This window comes from Pelodiscus sinensis, chromosome 8, assembly GCF_052426305.1.
Source record: "Pelodiscus sinensis isolate ZL-2025 chromosome 8, ASM5242630v1, whole genome shotgun sequence".
In the NCBI taxonomy this organism is placed as follows: domain Eukaryota; kingdom Metazoa; phylum Chordata; order Testudines; family Trionychidae; genus Pelodiscus; species Pelodiscus sinensis.
Window position 1 is genome coordinate 21359279 of NC_143059.1, and position 17449 is coordinate 21376727.

Consider the following 17449-nt stretch of genomic DNA (forward strand, 5'->3'; position numbering starts at 1 on the left):
AAAAGTAACTTTAAGGGTGAGAGTCTGTAAATCACATGTTGCAAGTGGTTCAAATGGTGGACGGGTAAGAGTGTCCAGTACGAGGGTAAGGTCCCATGGTTCTGAGATAGGCTTATGCGGTGGGTAGAGATTGGAAATACCCTTAAAGAACTTCTTCATAAGTGGCTGAGAGAAGACGGAAAAACCCTCTATTGGAGCGTGGAAGGCCGAAATTGCCGCCACATGTACTCTTAGGGAAGCGACTATTAAGCCTTGCGAATGTAAATGGAGTATATAGTCTACGATGCATTGGATATGTGCCTTGAGAGGGTCGATGGTTTGTGATTGGCACCAAGCAAAGAAGCGACGCCACTTGTAGAGGTAAGATCGCTGAGTGCTGTGACGCCTGCTTTGTACCAGTACATCCTTGACTGCTTGGGAGCAGGTTAGCTCTGCGCCTTGGAGCCAGTTAGGAGCCAAGTTGTCAGATGCAAACGGTCGATGTTCGGATGGAGGAGATTGCTGTGCTGCTGCGAGATCAAGTTGCTCAGCTGTGGAAGCCGTTGAGGTCTGGATAGTGACATCTGCATGAGTTGCGTCAGCCATGTCTGGCGAGGCCAGAAAGGAGCCACCAAGATTACTGTCGCTGTGTCGGATAGTATTTTCCCTATTACTCGGGGGTATCAGTGGAATTGGGGGAAAGGCGTATAGGAGATGGTATGTTCCCCATTTGAGCAGGAAGGCATCCCCCATCGATTGGCTGCCTATGCCCGCTCTTGAGCAGTAAGAGCGACATTTCTTGTTGCCGCGAGTGGCAAAGAGGTCGATTTCTGGGTAACCCCATAACTGAAACAGATTGCAGGCTACGGAGTGGAGGAGTTCCCATTCGTGTTGGGATTGGAAGGATCTGCTGAGTGCATCTGCAATTGTATTGGCCTTGCCAGGGAGATAGGAGGCTGTGAGTGTGACACTGTGGCGAATCGCCCAGTTCCAAAGGCGCACTGATTCCGCACACAAGGTCCTGGACCTGGCTCCGCCCTGTCGATTGATGTAGTATATAGTACATATGTTGTCCGTAAGGACTTGTAGTGTGGTTCCCGGTATCTGGTGGACGAAGTGGCAACAAGCGTTGAAAACTGCCCTGAGTTCCAGGAAGTTTATGTGGAGCAGGGTTTCTTGGTGGGACCATAAGCCTTGGACCCGATAGTGCAGCATGTGTGCCCCCCAGCCTACGAGGGACGCATCCGTGGTAAGCTGGATTAACGGAGGTTGAGCCCGGAAAGGGACACCAGCAAGAGTATTGGCCGGGTGGAGCCACCATGCGAGTGAGTCCTTGACACGGGCAGGGACAGGCGTGAGACTGTTGATATTGGTAATGCCGGGTCTGTAGGTCGCGAGAAGCCAATGTTGCAGGCACTGCATGCGAAGGCGAGCGTGGGCTATGACGTACGTAGTGGAGGCCATGTGGCCTAACAGTTTCAAGCAGGACGCTCGATAGGTCTCGGATGGCATCGGCTCTGTCTATAGGTAGATACGCCATAGCGGTTGTCAAATCTAGTTTGGCTCCAATGAAAACGATGGACTGGGCGGGGACCAGAGAAGATTTTGGTAGATTGATAATTAGCCCAAGAGTCTCGAAGATACCTTTTGTAGCGGTAACTGCAGTCTCAGCCTCTTGCATCGAAGGGGCCGTGAGAAGGTAGTCGTCGAGATAGGGAAAGATGGTGATGCCGGCTCAACAGAGGTACGCAGCTACGACTGCCATGGTCTTTGAAAACACTCTTGGGGCTGCGGATAGGCCAAATGGGAGCACCGTGTATTGGTAATGATCGTTGCCCACGGTAAATCGTAGAAATCTCCTGTGAGCTGGATGGACAGCAATATGAAAGTATGCGTCCTGTAAATCGAGGGACGCGAACCAATCCCCTTTGTGTAGTGCTGGGATGATGGAGCCCAGGGTAACCATCTTGAATTTCTGTCTTTGCAGGTGGCGGTTGAGGCCGCGAAGATCTAGGATAGGTCTCCATCCTCCAGACTTCTTCTCGGTGAGGAAATACCGGGAATAGAAACCTCTGCCTCGGAACTCGGGAGGAACTACTTCTACCGCACCTATAGTAAGTAGGTGCGTGACCTCCTGATGTAGCAGAAATTCGTGAGAGGGGTCCCTGAAAAGGGACGGGGATGAGGGGTTGGTGGGAGGTAGAGTGGAGAAGGGAATGGTGAGACCAGAGGTTACGATCTCCCCGACCCAACGGTCTGTGGTGATGGCGAACCAACGGAGGCAATAAGGGTTCAGACGGCGGTGGAAAAGCTTGGTTACTCATGGTGGGGACTCCAATAGGGGGATGGTACGCAGACCCTCGACAAGTCCGTCAAACTTGCTGCCGAGGTTGTTGATGATTCTGATTCTTGTTAGGCTGTTGGCGGCGACGTTGGGGGCACTGCCTTTGTCTATGTTGGTCGTAGGGCCTAAAGCGTTGGTTAGAATTAGTAGTAGTAGTAGTAGTAGTAGGAGGAGGAGGAGGAGGAGGAGGAGGAGGAGGAGGAAGCCTTTGTCTGTTATATGGCCAAGCTCTCCTGCGCCTGAACGGCGGAGTGTACATCCCGAGGGTTCTTAACGTGGCTCGGGAATCTTTTCCAGAATGGAACACTTGATCCGTGTTCTGGGCAAACAGGGAGGCTCGATCGAATGGAAGGTCTTCCACCTTGGGCTGTAGATCTTTTGGTACAGAAGCCAGGTGGAGCCAAGAGGCACGTCGCATGACGATCGATGTCGCCGTAGTGCGGGAAGCCGAGTCGGCAATATCCAGAGCTATCTGGAGTGCATTACGGGCTGCTGTATAACCCTCCTGCACGATGGATTTCAGTACATCCCTTTTGGAGTGTGGCAGAAGTTGCATCAACGGCACCAACTTCGAGTAATTATCGAAGTCGTGGTTGGCCAGTTGGGCGGAGTAGTTTGCCATTCTTAGTGTGGCTGTTGCCGACGAATATACCTTCCTGCCGAGCAGGTCCAGACGCTTAGCTTCCTTGTCCGCAGCAGAATTTCTCGCTTGCGCAGACCTTGCCTTTTGCTGGGCTGCGTCGACGACGTTGGAATTAGGGACGGGGTGAGTAAAAAGAAATTCTGCGTCTTTGGCATCAATAAAGTATTTCCTGTCTGTGCGTTTATTGGTAGGGGGCACAGATGCCAGGGTTTGCCAGATGTCATTAGCTACCTCAAGAATAGCAGCATTGAACAGGAGAGCTAGTTTCGATTTGTTGGCTTGTTGTAAGTTTCTGAGGAGGGCATGGTGCTTTTGTGGCGCCTCGGAGGTACATAAGTTTTGTGAATATGCTATCCGTTTGAAAAGTTCATGGAATTGTTTGTAATCATCCGCGAGAGAGGGTTCGTCATTAAACACCGCGTTGTCCAGGGAAGAGGAAGCGGCATCTGTCGGAGAGGCCGTGGGCTGTTGCTCTGCTACAGGTGACTGAGTGATATCGTCATGTGGGGCAGAGGCTGTTGACGCATCCCCGGTAGGCATTGGTGGGCGTTGAGCCGGCAGGATAGAGTCCTGAGTAATTGGCCGTGGTGAAAGTAATTGCTGCCAGTCTGGGGACGAGGGTGAGCGTCGTGTGACTGAACGTGAACGATCAGAATGGGGCGAGGTGTACGTACAATGGCGAGAGCCACGGTGTGAATATTGCGGAGAGTAAGAAGCAACGCTCCTGCGGCGATAGTATCGGGAGCGAGGAGATCGCGGGGATCGTGAGCAGTATGAGTAGTGATACGGCAATCTCGAGTAGTATGAACGGTGATAACGGGGCGGTGTAATAGATCGCCTCGGGGATCTGTAGTAACGGTGCGTAGGGGAATAACCGTAATGGTGATCCCGCCGTCTTTGACGAGGTGAGAGCGATGCTTCAGGGGAAAACGTCGCCCTATCGGGACTGGGGGAAGGCATACGAGGATGGTGAGTCTTCCTTTGAGCCTTAGTCGGTACCCCCGTGGATGGGAGAGGCCTGGGGACTGGGCTACCCGGAATGGAGACAACTGAGGCAAAGTCAGAGACTTCCTCCGGGAGGCGTGGCGACCGAGGTGGAGAAGATGGGGATGGTGGTGCCGTCTCATCCCCAGAGCCGTTGGGTTGCGGGCCCGTAGGGGCCAGCGCCGAAGCAACGGACGGAGCCGGTTCAGCCGCACACAACGGATGGTCGGTGCAGGCAGGTGCAGGCGTGCCCTGTATGTGCGCCGAAGCCGTATCCCCAGGTCTTGAATGGGGGGCGGGATGACCCAGGCGCCGAGTGTTTTCTCGGTGCTGTCTCCAGTATCTGTGCTGGTTGCGGCTTAGTCTTCGGTGCCTGCTTAGGCTTCGGTGCCGGGTCGACCGCCGGTGCCGGATTAGCCTGAGAGCATTCATGAGGCAACGGTGCCGAGTGCCTCGGACCGCACCGTATCTGGCTGCGATGCTGCTCGGAGACTCGGTGCCGTCGATGACGGTGCCAATTCCGGGCGACCTGCCAGGACCGAGAGCACTGAGAGTGCGGGGCTCGGCGATGATGTACTACGGGCTTTCGGTAACTTCTCCACTCCCTGTGTGGGAGGGTGGCCCGACGAGCCTCGCGCCTCTCCTGCACTTAAGACTCCTGGACGGAGCGGAGCTTCTTCCGCCCTTGGATTTATGCGTGCCCGGAGCTTCCCGTACTTCTACCGACAGGGGCTGGAGAGCCTTATTGAAGAATAGCATCTTCAGGTGCATTTCTCTGTCACGCCTAGTGCGTGCAGTCAGCACAGTGACCGCATTTCTGGGGGATGTGGCCCTCTCCCACGCAGCGAATACAGCGGGAGTGGCCATCGAAGACCGGCATGGCTTCACCGCACAAAGCGCATTTCTTAAACCCGGGAGAGCCGGGCATGCTTAGTGCGGCAGTCTCCGGGGGAAAGCAAACTTGAGGAGCTCGTGGAAGCGGCCCTCAGATTATAACGGGAAGAGAAGAAAAGGTTTTTTTTTTTTTTTTTAAACTATTAACTAACTAAGATAATAACTGACTAACTATGTAGGAAGGGGATAACTGGGAAAGAATAAAGGAATAACAATACGAATTCTCCTCAGGGGAGGAGCGTGTTCCAAATCAGTCTGCGGCCGTGGACGGTTAGGAGGAAGTGGCGAGTCGGACCGCGCGATGCAGAAAAGGCGTGAACGCCGCGGAACACTCTGCGCATGCGCGGTCCTCCGGAGGGGGCTACTGCTGGCGAAAAATTTCCAGTTTGCGGCGCCGGGACGAGCCCGACATCTGTAGTGGAGCACCCACGGGGACATCACTCGAAGAAGCAACTAGATTCCACCTCCAGAGGTAATCCATTCCAGTGCTTCACCACCCTCATAGTGAAATAGTTTTTCCTAATATCCAACCTAGACCTCTCTCACTGCAACTTAAGAGCATTGCTCCTTGTTCTGTCATCTATCACCACTGAGAACAGCCTCCATCCTCTTTGGATCCCCCTGCCCCCCAGTAGTTAAAGACGGCTATCAAATCCTGCCTCAGTGTTCTCTTCTGTAGACTAAATAAGCCCAAATCCCTCAGCCGCTCCTAAATCATGTGCTCCAGCCTCCTAATCATTTTGGCTGCCCTCTGCTGGACTTTCTCCAATGCACCCACTTCCTTTCTGTAATGGGGGGGGGGGGGCTAGAATTGGATACAGACTGTTTTAATGGCATGCCCCTTGTGAAGGAAATCCTTGATTTTGCTAAATTTCTGGTTTGGACAGAATCTTTTCCCCTATGCCAGTGTCTTTCAGGACTCCCAAATGAAAGGAACTGAAGGAGCATGACTGTTCTTTTTGTAGTATATTAACAAATCACAGTTTCCTAGAATACTGATTGCATGTAGTTAACTCCTCCGACTTTCTAAGAACAGAATATATTTCCTATATTTTAAATCTGAACATATAACCCTGCTTCCATAAAGTTTAGAATGCAGCTAAAAAATACAGCTGCAGCTTTTGGGGAAATATTAGTGCTTCTAAAACATACATTTTGTAATTTGTTTTATTGCTACCATCTTATAGTTACTGGACTGGATAAAATCTAACCATTTTACTTTTAATCCAGGTAAAATTTAAGTAGTGCTGGGGGACTGGCAATACTATCCACAGAAAATGGGGAATTACAATTGATCCCTTCATGGAGAGGGTAATAGCGAATGTCTGCCCCAAGCAATTAATTTCAGAGTGTCAAAGAAATTTCCTCTATTGGATTCCAAAACATTTGCCTAGAGACTGCAATTTTTCTTCCATGTGTTATTGTTGTCCATGTTAAGGATGTTAAGAGGCAGGTAACTGGCAAATCATGTAGTCAATACAATTTGTATCAACTATACAATTAGTCAATAAGGGAAGGTGCTCTATTCCAGCTCGCATTGGGCTTGGGAGCTACCTCCACTATGGTTTTGCATTTTAAATGTAGTAATAGCTGGGTGGTTCTCACTACATTTAAAATGCAGAGGTGCAGTAGTCCAAGACCCTGTGTGAGCTGGGACTGAGCCAGGCATGCTCAATCCTGACTCGTGGAGGGTCCAGCAGCGCCTGTCCACGGGGGGTCCTGACTTGCAGCGGGGCTGTGACAGACCAGGCCGTGTCTGGGCACAGCTGAGGGCGTCCGCTCAGGGCGAGTTGCTCAAATCCGGGGCTCTTTACAGTCCCCCTGACTGGCGACCTCTCCAAACAGGCCACAAACCAGTCTCACAGAGCGCTTCAGCTGCCTGCCTGAAGCCTCCCGAGCAAAACCCCTCCGACACCCCAGCAATCCGTGCCCCAGATGGCCCAGGGCCTATACACAGGTGGGGGGTCCTAGCACCCAATCCCACCTACCCCGAACAAGTCCTGTCCGGTCCCAAGAAACCAGCCACAGATCCCTGGTCAATTTACCCTCTGGATCTTACCCACAAATCACGCTGGGCCAATCCTTTAGAATCTAAAACTAAAGGTTTATTAACACAAGAAAGAAAAGCATGAGAGTAAGGTTATTAAAGTACAGTACGTTACATGCACCGAATCTCCCAGTTCTCGATGCAGGCTCTAGCAGAGGTGTTGCAGCTGCTGGTTTAAAAGTTCTTATTGCACATCCTACGATCAGGATGGGTTCACAGGTCTTCCGGGCTCTTCAATCCCTGCAATGCTGCCTCTGGGATGAAGTGCTGAGCTGAGAACAAAATGGCATCGACCACATGGCCTCTTTATACTCCTTCCTGGCCTCTTCTTGTATGCAGCAAGTCACCTGGTCAGAGGCCAATCTCTGTTTCCTGCTGGCTGCCCTCAGGTGACAAATCCCATTCTTTGGGTGTGTCCATAGCCTATTGAGAGTCATTGTTCCACAGGGCTTTGCTACTCAGCCTGTCCATAGCCATGCTTAACCACATTCACAGAAATATTCAGCTTCCACACAGATTACAGATTCCTACCTACACACATAGACATTAAACACTCACATAAATAGCGTACATAAGATCAACAAACAATAATCTCCCACTCAACACCCCACATGGCTCCCCCCACACCAATTTCTGGGGCCAACACCCCCACCTAGGGGTGCACCAGCGATCTGGCTGCTTCCCTCCAATTCAGCAACGTGACACCCCCAACGCAAAATTGATGCAGGAAGTGATGCCAGTAACATCACTGAGGGCATCACAGGCCTCCCCCGTCAAAATGGTGGTGTGCCTCAGTTTCCTTCTTACACAGGACCTTCTGGCTGGAACCCTTTTTGTCCTGTAAGAAGTTCCAAAACCAGTTACAAGTGTTAACCATGAAAGAGCAACATCACAATGTCCCCTTACATACCGTCTGTCATTTGGTACATCTCCAGACAGATTACATGGTATTTCCATAAGCTCATGCACACTGTATACCGTTACAATTCTCTGCAACAATAATCCATTGGTTACAAGAATTAACATCAGTAACAAGAACAATCCTATATCAGGTGTATATTGACATTCCCCATCATGCCCCTTCTTTGGCTCCACACCATTGCAGTTTTTTCCCTTCAGGTTCAACCTGCAAATCTTCTTGGCCAAAGCAAGTCCTGCCCCTCCCCCTTGTCCTCTGGGCTCCAGGCCTGAAACCTCTGGCCTGCCCAAGACAAAGGGCTGGCTGGGCGTGACTCCCTGGCTCACAATGGCCCTGGAATTCTCCCCCTTCCCCCACTCAGTGGGGTAACAGCAGTGAGCTGTAGACTCCCAAGTCTCTCCTCTGTCCCTCTCTAACCTCTGTTTCCACATGGAACCAGATATCAAACTCCCTGATTGATTATGAGTGTCCACCATGTCAAGAGATGGGAGCATAACTGCCATCTCCTGCATCCTAGGGAGAGTGACCACACAGCTGTTCTGCTCTGCATACTTGGCTACCCAGCCCTTCTCCTGAATCTGAGACACTAAGTTCCCACTCTCCTCATTCACCTGGGAACAATCCTGTCCCACACACACTGACTTCCCAGCAAGCTGGTCACACACAGTCACTGGGTTAACCGCCTGCTCCAGTTCTCTGGCTGTTCCTGCCTCCTCTGGAACAACCCTCAGTCCCTCTGAGACCTCTCCACCACCATCCACACTGGGTCTCCCTAAACCCAAGTCATTGGAGTCACTGCTAACAGACAAATTCTGTCTGTCAGGCACCAAAACAAGTGCCTCACACAAGAAGCTGCTGCCGTTTACAGGCAGAGCTTTCTCCTGAATGCCTTCTCCAAGCAAGGTCCTGTCACCTCCCTCAGTCACAGCAAACTGCTTGCTACAAGCACTGCCAGGACTCTCCTCCCTATGAGCTTCCTTAAGCAGCAGTTCACCCTTCCCTGGCTCTGCAGCAGCCTTGCCCTGCTGAGCCACAACCAATTCCTCCTGCAATTCCCTTACTCCCTGGGTCATCTCTGACCCCTCTGGTGGATTCACAGACAATCCCCTCTCAGGCACACAGACAGACCCACAAGAGACAGGGTCGGAAGCACCTTCACTCCCTGTGCAACTCTCTAGATGGCTGTAAATGTCCACACCATCATTAGGCACCAGAGTTAACACACCCTCATTCTCTTCTTGTGCCCGGGCTAAGGGGTCTCTCTGCTCCCACAGAGTCGCTCCCCCCTCTGCCAGCAACACAGCAGCATCAGGCACAATATCAGGGTCACCACTGTCTGGTCTCTGGGGTTCTGGTAAAACACTGACTGACTCTACCTGAGTCACCTCATCCCTCTCCCCAGCAGACACAAACCTTGGGCCACCCCCTTCCTGGGCCTTAGCCATATCCAGACCCAACTCTGGGACCACAACACTGCTCTCAGCCTTCACAGGCTGTGGGGCACCTTCCTCAGACACAGGAAGAAACTCTTCCCCACACACAGCCAGACAACCAGAGACAGCTTCTCCCTTGTCCCAACACCCCTGGCTAATCTCAGGCATACAGCTAGCCACTGGGACAGCTTCCTTTACTGCCCCCTTGCTACTTCCACCAGCCAAATTACCAGCTTGCACACACTGTGCTTCACACAACTCAATTTCAGCTTGTGCAGGTTCAATTCCACAAACCTCACCAGCCACCAACTCCTCAACTAAAACTTCACTCTGGCCAGCCACTCCAGGCTGCCCCAGAGAAACATTTCCCTGACTTCTGGGCTCTTCCTGCCCTGGTTCTGATTCCAGCCTCACCTCTGAGGCATCAGACGGGCCCTCACCCCCAGGCTCACTGCCCCCCTGCACAGACACACAGCCATCTGCCACAGGCACACATGTAGAGACACTTTCCCCTTGGTTACAGGGAGACTGACCAGCTCCAGGAAACTTTCCACACCCACATGCACCCCCTTCCCAAACCTCCCTGTTAGCTACAGGTAACACAAAAGGTTTGCATTCATACATGCTTTGGGGTTGGGTCATCACATCAGCTGGGTAAAATACGTCTGCCATATCATAAGCACACCGCATACCCACAGAGTTATACATTGAACCTTCAGGAGGATACAGTCTCTCTTGTTCTTTTAGTCTCTTAAGCTGGAGGTCAAGTCTAGCATTTTCCTCCTTGGCTAGGGCCATCTTCTTTGCATGCTCTGCCTCTTCCCTCCTCTGTCTCTCAGCATATTCTGCCTTCTTCTCCTCAAGTTCCCAATCCATCTCCTTCTGTCTCTTAGCAATTTCTTCATCTGCCTTCCGCCTTCTTTCAGCAGCCTCCTTGGCTTGCTTCTGCTCCTTTTCATCCACATCTCTGGTTAATAACAGCACTACCAGATCTAGTTTAGAGGCCCTTTTCCTAAAGGCAATGCCTCTCCCCAAGCACAAATCCTTCAGAGCACTTTTGCTCAGACTCTCATATAATTCCGGGATCATCGCAGCGGCTCTTTAATCAACCAAACTCTCAACACCAAAAATCAAGTTTAGACAGCGTGGGGTCCTGATCCCAAAGCTCAATTGACCAAGATCTGTGGATCCTGCCGACTACGCCACTGTGACAGACCAGGCCGTGTCTGGGCACAGCTGAGGGCGTCCGCTCAGGGCGAGTTGCTCAAATCCGGGGCTCTTTACAGTCCCCCTGACTGGCGACCTCTCCAAACAGGCCACAAACCAGTCTCACAGAGCGCTTCAGCTGCCTGCCTGAAGCCTCCCGAGCAAAACCCCTCCGACACCCCAGCAATCCGTGCCCCAGATGGCCCAGGGCCTATACACAGGTGGGGGGTCCTAGCACCCAATCCCACCTACCCCGAACAAGTCCTGTCCGGTCCCAAGAAACCAGCCACAGATCCCTGGTCAATTTACCCTCTGGATCTTACCCACAAATCACGCTGGGCCAATCCTTTAGAATCTAAAACTAAAGGTTTATTAACACAAGAAAGAAAAGCATGAGAGTAAGGTTATTAAAGTACAGTACGTTACATGCACCGAATCTCCCAGTTCTCGATGCAGGCTCTAGCAGAGGTGTTGCAGCTGCTGGTTTAAAAGTTCTTATTGCACATCCTACGATCAGGATGGGTTCACAGGTCTTCCGGGCTCTTCAATCCCTGCAATGCTGCCTCTGGGATGAAGTGCTGAGCTGAGAACAAAATGGCATCGACCACATGGCCTCTTTATACTCCTTCCTGGCCTCTTCTTGTATGCAGCAAGTCACCTGGTCAGAGGCCAATCTCTGTTTCCTGCTGGCTGCCCTCAGGTGACAAATCCCATTCTTTGGGTGTGTCCATAGCCTATTGAGAGTCATTGTTCCACAGGGCTTTGCTACTCAGCCTGTCCATAGCCATGCTTAACCACATTCACAGAAATATTCAGCTTCCACACAGATTACAGATTCCTACCTACACACATAGACATTAAACACTCACATAAATAGCGTACATAAGATCAACAAACAATAATCTCCCACTCAACACCCCACATGGCTCCCCCCACACCAATTTCTGGGGCCAACACCCCCACCTAGGGGTGCACCAGCGATCTGGCTGCTTCCCTCCAATTCAGCAACGTGACAGGGGCCCACACAGATAGATGCTGTTTCGTGGCAGCCTCCTAGCAGAGGAGAGGCACATGGCACCGCAGAGACAGTGCGGGGGGGGGGGGGGGGGGGGGGGGAGAACCAGCTTTTAAGCCAGTTCTCCCTAGCACTGGCTGCTGCTTTCCCCCTCCTCTTTGCTGCCTCTGATACAGAAACAGCAAGAGGGGAGGAACACAAGTAGTCAACTACTTGACTAGTCCCTAATCCATTTTAAACACAATTCAAATGGTTTCTATAAAATCCAGATGGTCTGACTCCTAGACTTCTCCTAGATCATCTATGCCACCATGGCTATCAAGAAAGTTTAATTCTTAACTTTTCAAACTGCTAGTACTGTCTGCCCATAGGATTTCACTCCTGTGGGCTTATGATAAGTCATTCTCAGACAAACGTTCTGGGAATATGCAAGAATCATTTAAGAACATAGAACCTGCTTCAACTCTTTTTAGGAGACAATGGAATATGACCTAGATAAGGCGATGGACTGCACTCATCATGTTTGCAGATGACCTTAAATTAGAGGGCAAAGGTAGATATGCTGGAATGTAGGGATAGGATCCAGAGTGGCGTAGACAAATTGGAGGATTGAGCCAAAAGAAATCTGATGAGATTCAACAAGGACAAGTACAGAGTCCTGACTTTGGGATGGAAAAATTCCAAGTGCTGCTATAGGCTGTGGACCAACTGGCTAGGCAGCAGTTCTGCAGAAAAGAACCTGGGGATTACAGTGGATGAGAAGCTGGATAGGAGTTAACTGTGTGTCCTTTTAGCCAAGAAGGTTAACAGCATATTGAGGTGCATTAGGAGGAGCATTGCCAGCAGATCTGGGGAAGTATTCATTCCCCTTTATTCGGCAATAGTGAGGTCACATCTGAAGCTGTGTCAAATTCTGGGACCCACATTATAAAAAGGATGTGGACACATTGGTGAAAGTCCAGCATAAGGCAACAAAAATGATTAGGGGGCTGGAGTACATGACTTACCTACAGAAGAGAAGAAGGGGAATTGGACAGCAGCCTTTAACTAACTGAAAAGGAAGGGAGGATTCCAAAGAGGATGGAGAGAAGCAGTTCTCAGTAGGGACAGGTGACAGAACAAGGAGCAATGGTCTCAAGTTCCAGTAGTGGAGGTCTAGGTTGGATATTAGGAAAAATTGTTTCACTAGGAGGGTGGTGAAGCTCTGGAATGGGTTACTGAGGGAGGTGGTGGAATCTCCATCCCTAAAATTTTTTAAGTCCCGGCTTGACAAAGCCCTGGCTGGGATGATTTAGTTGGGGTTGGTCCTGCTTTGGGCAGGGGATTGTGGACTCCTGAGGTCTCATCCAACTCAATGATTCCATTAATTTGAGACTATAGCCCAAAGGACACTTATCAGTGAGGTGAGATGGAAGAGCATGTAAATATGTTCAGTTTGTGACAGTTTTAGACAAGAAGTTTATTTTAAATTCTGTAATATGCACCTAATGTCACAAAATGTAAGTCTATTCAACACATATACTTTTAAAACAGTACCCACCCTTCCTGACAGCTTAACTCAAACAGAAAAACAAAACTTTTACTTATAAATAAAACATACATTACACTTGGTGTGGCAACTTGGTTGTGAAGAAAATTGTGAAATCCCATGTGCATTAAGAGTTTACATGTGTTTGAAGCCACTTTAGCCAATTAAATCAAGTTGCATTTTTCACTTAAGCTATTTAATATTAAAATTTGTTTTGCGATAGATGGAACATTTGGCTCAAGACATTTCAGTTTTATGTTAGAAATTTAAATATTCCAGTGATTGAAATAATACACGGCCAATTGTGCTGTTTTCCAGAGCTAGTCCACTGAAGTTGTACCTCACTATTTACTTAGGGTACGTCTAGACTACATGCCTCTGGCGACAGAGGCATGTAGATTAGGCTACCCGACAGAGTAAAATGAAGCGGCGATTTAAATAATCGCCGCTTCATTTAAATTTACATGGCTGCCGCGTTGAGCCGACAAACAGCTGATCAGCTGTTTGTCGGCTCAGCGCGATAGTCTGGACGCTCCCCTGCCGACATCAAAGGGAGTTGTCGACAACCCAGGTATGCCTCATCCCAGGAGGCATACCTGGGTTGTCGACAACTCCCTTTGATGTCGGCAGGGGAGCGTCCAGACTATCGCGCTGAGCCGACAAACAGCTGATCAGCTGTTTGTCGGCTCAACGCGGCAGCCATGTAAATTTAAATGAAGCGGCGATTATTTAAATCGCCGCTTCATTTTACTCTGTCGGGTAGCCTAATCTACATGCCTCTGTCGCCAGAGGCATGTAGTCTAGACGTACCCTTAGTGATGTGACCTCACTATTGCCAAATAAAGGGGAATGAATGTACCAATGTATTTTATTATAAGTAGAACTAAATTTTTCTTTGGTGAGAAGAGAATATTCAATTCCCTTCTTCCTTCATTCTCACCAAAAATGCTGCTAGTGTCTTCATAGAAAAAGGCAAATTGTGAAGTTTATATTTGTGAATGAGACTAGATTAGTATAAATCCAGAGAAACTGTGGGAGGAATGTACACAAAATATAAAGAACCTTAAGTCCAGGCCATTTATCTTAATGAATGAGGAAAGGGACAAGTGGCAAAGTCACCCACTAATTATCCCATTGTCCAATACTGAAGGTATCACAGGAGATTAGCCATAGAGTAGTTTACAAACAGTATATTTCTCACTCCAATTAAATATACAGTATTATAAAAGTTCTTAAAGTTACAGTACTAAAATGCTAAAAAAGTTTAAAATGTGCAAAAATAAGTTTTTTAAATACATTATTAAACTTTTATTTGCTGCACTGATGAAATACTAGTAAGGCACCTATCATAAGTGTTAATAGACGAGTCTGTAAATTACTAAAAATATCAAATTAACATTTTAAATAAGTGTGGATAACTTTTCCAGGCACAGTTTCAAGTGCTGCTATCCACCTTAACGTAAGTATTCTAATTATCTGGGTCACATATGCAGAGTTAATTTAATCAAATACTGTAAATAAGGTTCTTCACCCATCTTACCAACAAATGCTTAAAATATTAGAAATCTAAGCATTTTTAAAAACCAATTTACTTTTCATGTTATATGCTATCTTTACCTTTTCTATCTCAGTACAGAGAATGGAAAGCAACATAATTTCAAGTGTTCAGTGCTACAAAATCTGAGTTACAAACACTAGAGAAATGTTTGTTTTAAAAAGCCTTTTCATTAACATTTTTTAAAAGATTTTTGTTTTTTCCCCTCTACAAAGTGTTAGTTCTGTTCTATAGATAACATGACCCATCCCTTTTATTGAAAATATGCTAACATGAACAAAATTTAAACTAGCTTCTTGAGGCTTGTCCTTTGGGGTCTGTGAAGAGAAATACAAGCTGAGAAACCAATTACCTGCATCAATTTCCTTGAGAGCTCATTAGTGAGAAATTCTTCTTCCTTTTCATAGTTCACTGCAAGTGTCTCTTTCTCCTTCTGCAAAGCCTGAATCTTCTTAAATAGAGTATTACTGATGAACTCCTCTTCCTGTTCTGCCCTTGCTTGCTGTGAAAAGAAACATTTTAAAGCTACAACTATTCCTTTTTGATCTTAGAGTATTCTGAAAATAATACACATTTCATCTGTTACTTGTTCCCAAAAGGACTGTGTTCAGGTTAGTAAACACCATTACTTTCATTGAAACTCTGCCCTGTAATGCCATGTTTCTTTGTATCAAGTTTGGAAGCCCTGTTATTTTCGATCCAAGCATTTTTTTAAGCCCTCTAACATTAAGAAAGGTCCAGCCTACAGCTGGCAACAATCAAACAAACAAAAATCCTACTATTGGTTGGGAATGACCATCACCCCAATCTTTCAGTTTTTTATCCTGTAGGGATGTAACAGCATAAAGGTATAAATGGTTAACTGATGAGTCTGGGCTCATCAGTTATTCTTCACAGTTACACGCAGGGCCTCCTCCCTGTGCTGCCACCTCTGTATCAGAGGCAGCAGCATGGGATGGGGGACAGACAGGATCCGGTACTCACAAGGAGCTTCCTTTGAATCCAGGTCCCTTACGTAGTGGTTCTCACCTTTCCCCACAACACCCACATGTAAACATGTAACTGCTGAAATTTTCATCAGTTATACATTTACTTGAATACTCTCATTTTTACATCTCTACTTCAGACTGACTTTTTCAACTTTTAATACAGAAAAACAAGGTTAAAAAAAAAAATCACATCATCCTATAACCACCCCATGTCCAAAGAGCTCCAGCGAACAGAGGTTGGCTACCACTTAACTCTTCCATTTGAAGAGCTTTCTCTCCAGGAAGGACTCCTTGTTTTACCAGAAGGAAAATGAAGCAGCATTCACACTCAGTCTCTCCTTGAAGATTAAATACTCAAAGATTAAGTACTCCTGAAGAGTTCAGATCCTCCTAACTTTTCTCTCCTATCTTAGAAGTTCTGTGGGGACATTGCAAAACTGCCTGATGTATTCTTTTCAAGTCCACATAGGCCACACAGATTATTCCATACATACAAACTGAAGTTCATAGCTAAATGATGCAACCGCCAACCTCTCCCTCCAAAATAGATCACACCTAAGTAAATTAACAGAAAAAAAAACCCAAACTTAGAATGATAGGCCACAATGGGCTTTTTATTTCTCAATAAAATATTGAAAAGTTATCAAAAAGTTGTAAATCCTATTTTTGAACTCTAATAAATTATCCTTGTCCATTTTACCCCAACCTTATAAACAAACAAAAACATATCCTGGATGAACATGTAGCATGTAAAGATTTAGGAGTATCAGTTACACACAAGGATGAAAAAAAAACGGTTAAAAATCCAAGAACCAGAATTATAATGGGATGTTAGCCTGAAATTTAACTGTGCCTCTGTAACAAAAATCCTTCAGGCAAAATCTAACAGTACACAACATATATTGCAAGTTCAGTAAATTTGCAACATAAACCTTCTCAGAAGACTTAATACAATAATATATCACTCTTATCCATTTGAAGGAAAGCCATAGCCCCCAAAGACAGCTATTTTATGAGGAAATAGCTGCCATGATTACAATCTTCCGTGAAAGTTGTTACAGAATCCTCAAATTTCTTTCAAATGCACAAGACGTTTTTATAGGATGAAACGTAAACCCAAGCCAATTGTTACAATAGAAATATTCATGTTTCATCTACAGCAGCGTTTCCCAAACTATGGCGCAGAAAAAAATGCCGGGCCTTGGCATGCCTGGTGGCTGCCAGCCCTTAGGCCGATTCGACCCATTAGGTTGAATTGGGCCCCATGCCCCTGCACCCGGAAGTGCCAGGGAGTTAAGAGCCGGGGCCCTGCTCCACCACTATGTGGAGCTGGGTCTCTCCCTGGCTCTGCGTGGAGTGAGCCCCGGATTCCCCCCTGCGCGTTCTCCCTCCCCCACCCCCAGAGCGTTCCCCTCGGCCCCGGACGTCCCTGCCATGCGCAGTTCCTCCTCGCCACCTGCCGCCCATGCGTGGCGTTGCACGTGGGCGGGGAGGACACCCGGGCGTGACGTCACAGCCCGGGGTTTTGAAACCCGTGGGAGGCACGTGGCAGGGCCTGGCTGTCTCCGGGTTTGGCCTCCAGGGCTTGAGTGCAGACTCTGGCCCCGCAACATGGAAGGAGAAGGTAGGGAACCGGCGGAGGTGAGGAGAGGCAAGGTGGGGGGGGAAGGGATGGATGGAGAAGGGGCTTGGGTGGGGGAGGGAAAGGCACCAAGGGACAGGGGTGCAGAAGAGAGACAAATGCCAGGGGGCCAAGTGCAGACAATGAGGGAAAGGGCAGGAGGGGAAGTGTCAGTGGGAGGGGGGACAGGGTGATGCTGGGAGAGGAGAGGAGAGGAGAGGAGAGGAGAGGAGAGGAGAGGAGAGGAGAGGAGAGAGGAAGGGCACTGAGGGCTGGAGGGGGAGGTGCTGGG

The 17449-nt window shown here is 48.4% G+C and overlaps 1 protein-coding gene across 4 annotated transcripts in view; it reads right to left on the reverse strand.

The window, feature by feature from the left end:
• The window catches only part of CCDC6 (coiled-coil domain containing 6), a 92794-nt gene that overhangs the window by 47588 nt on the left and 27757 nt on the right, over positions 1-17449 (reverse strand). For all 4 annotated transcript variants that reach the window (XM_075934861.2, XM_075934862.2, XM_075934863.2 and 1 more), the window contains exon 2: positions 14900-15049. In XM_075934861.2, the coding sequence (XP_075790976.1) occupies positions 14900-15049 (150 nt within the window). The remainder of the gene's footprint in view (positions 1-14899; positions 15050-17449) is intronic.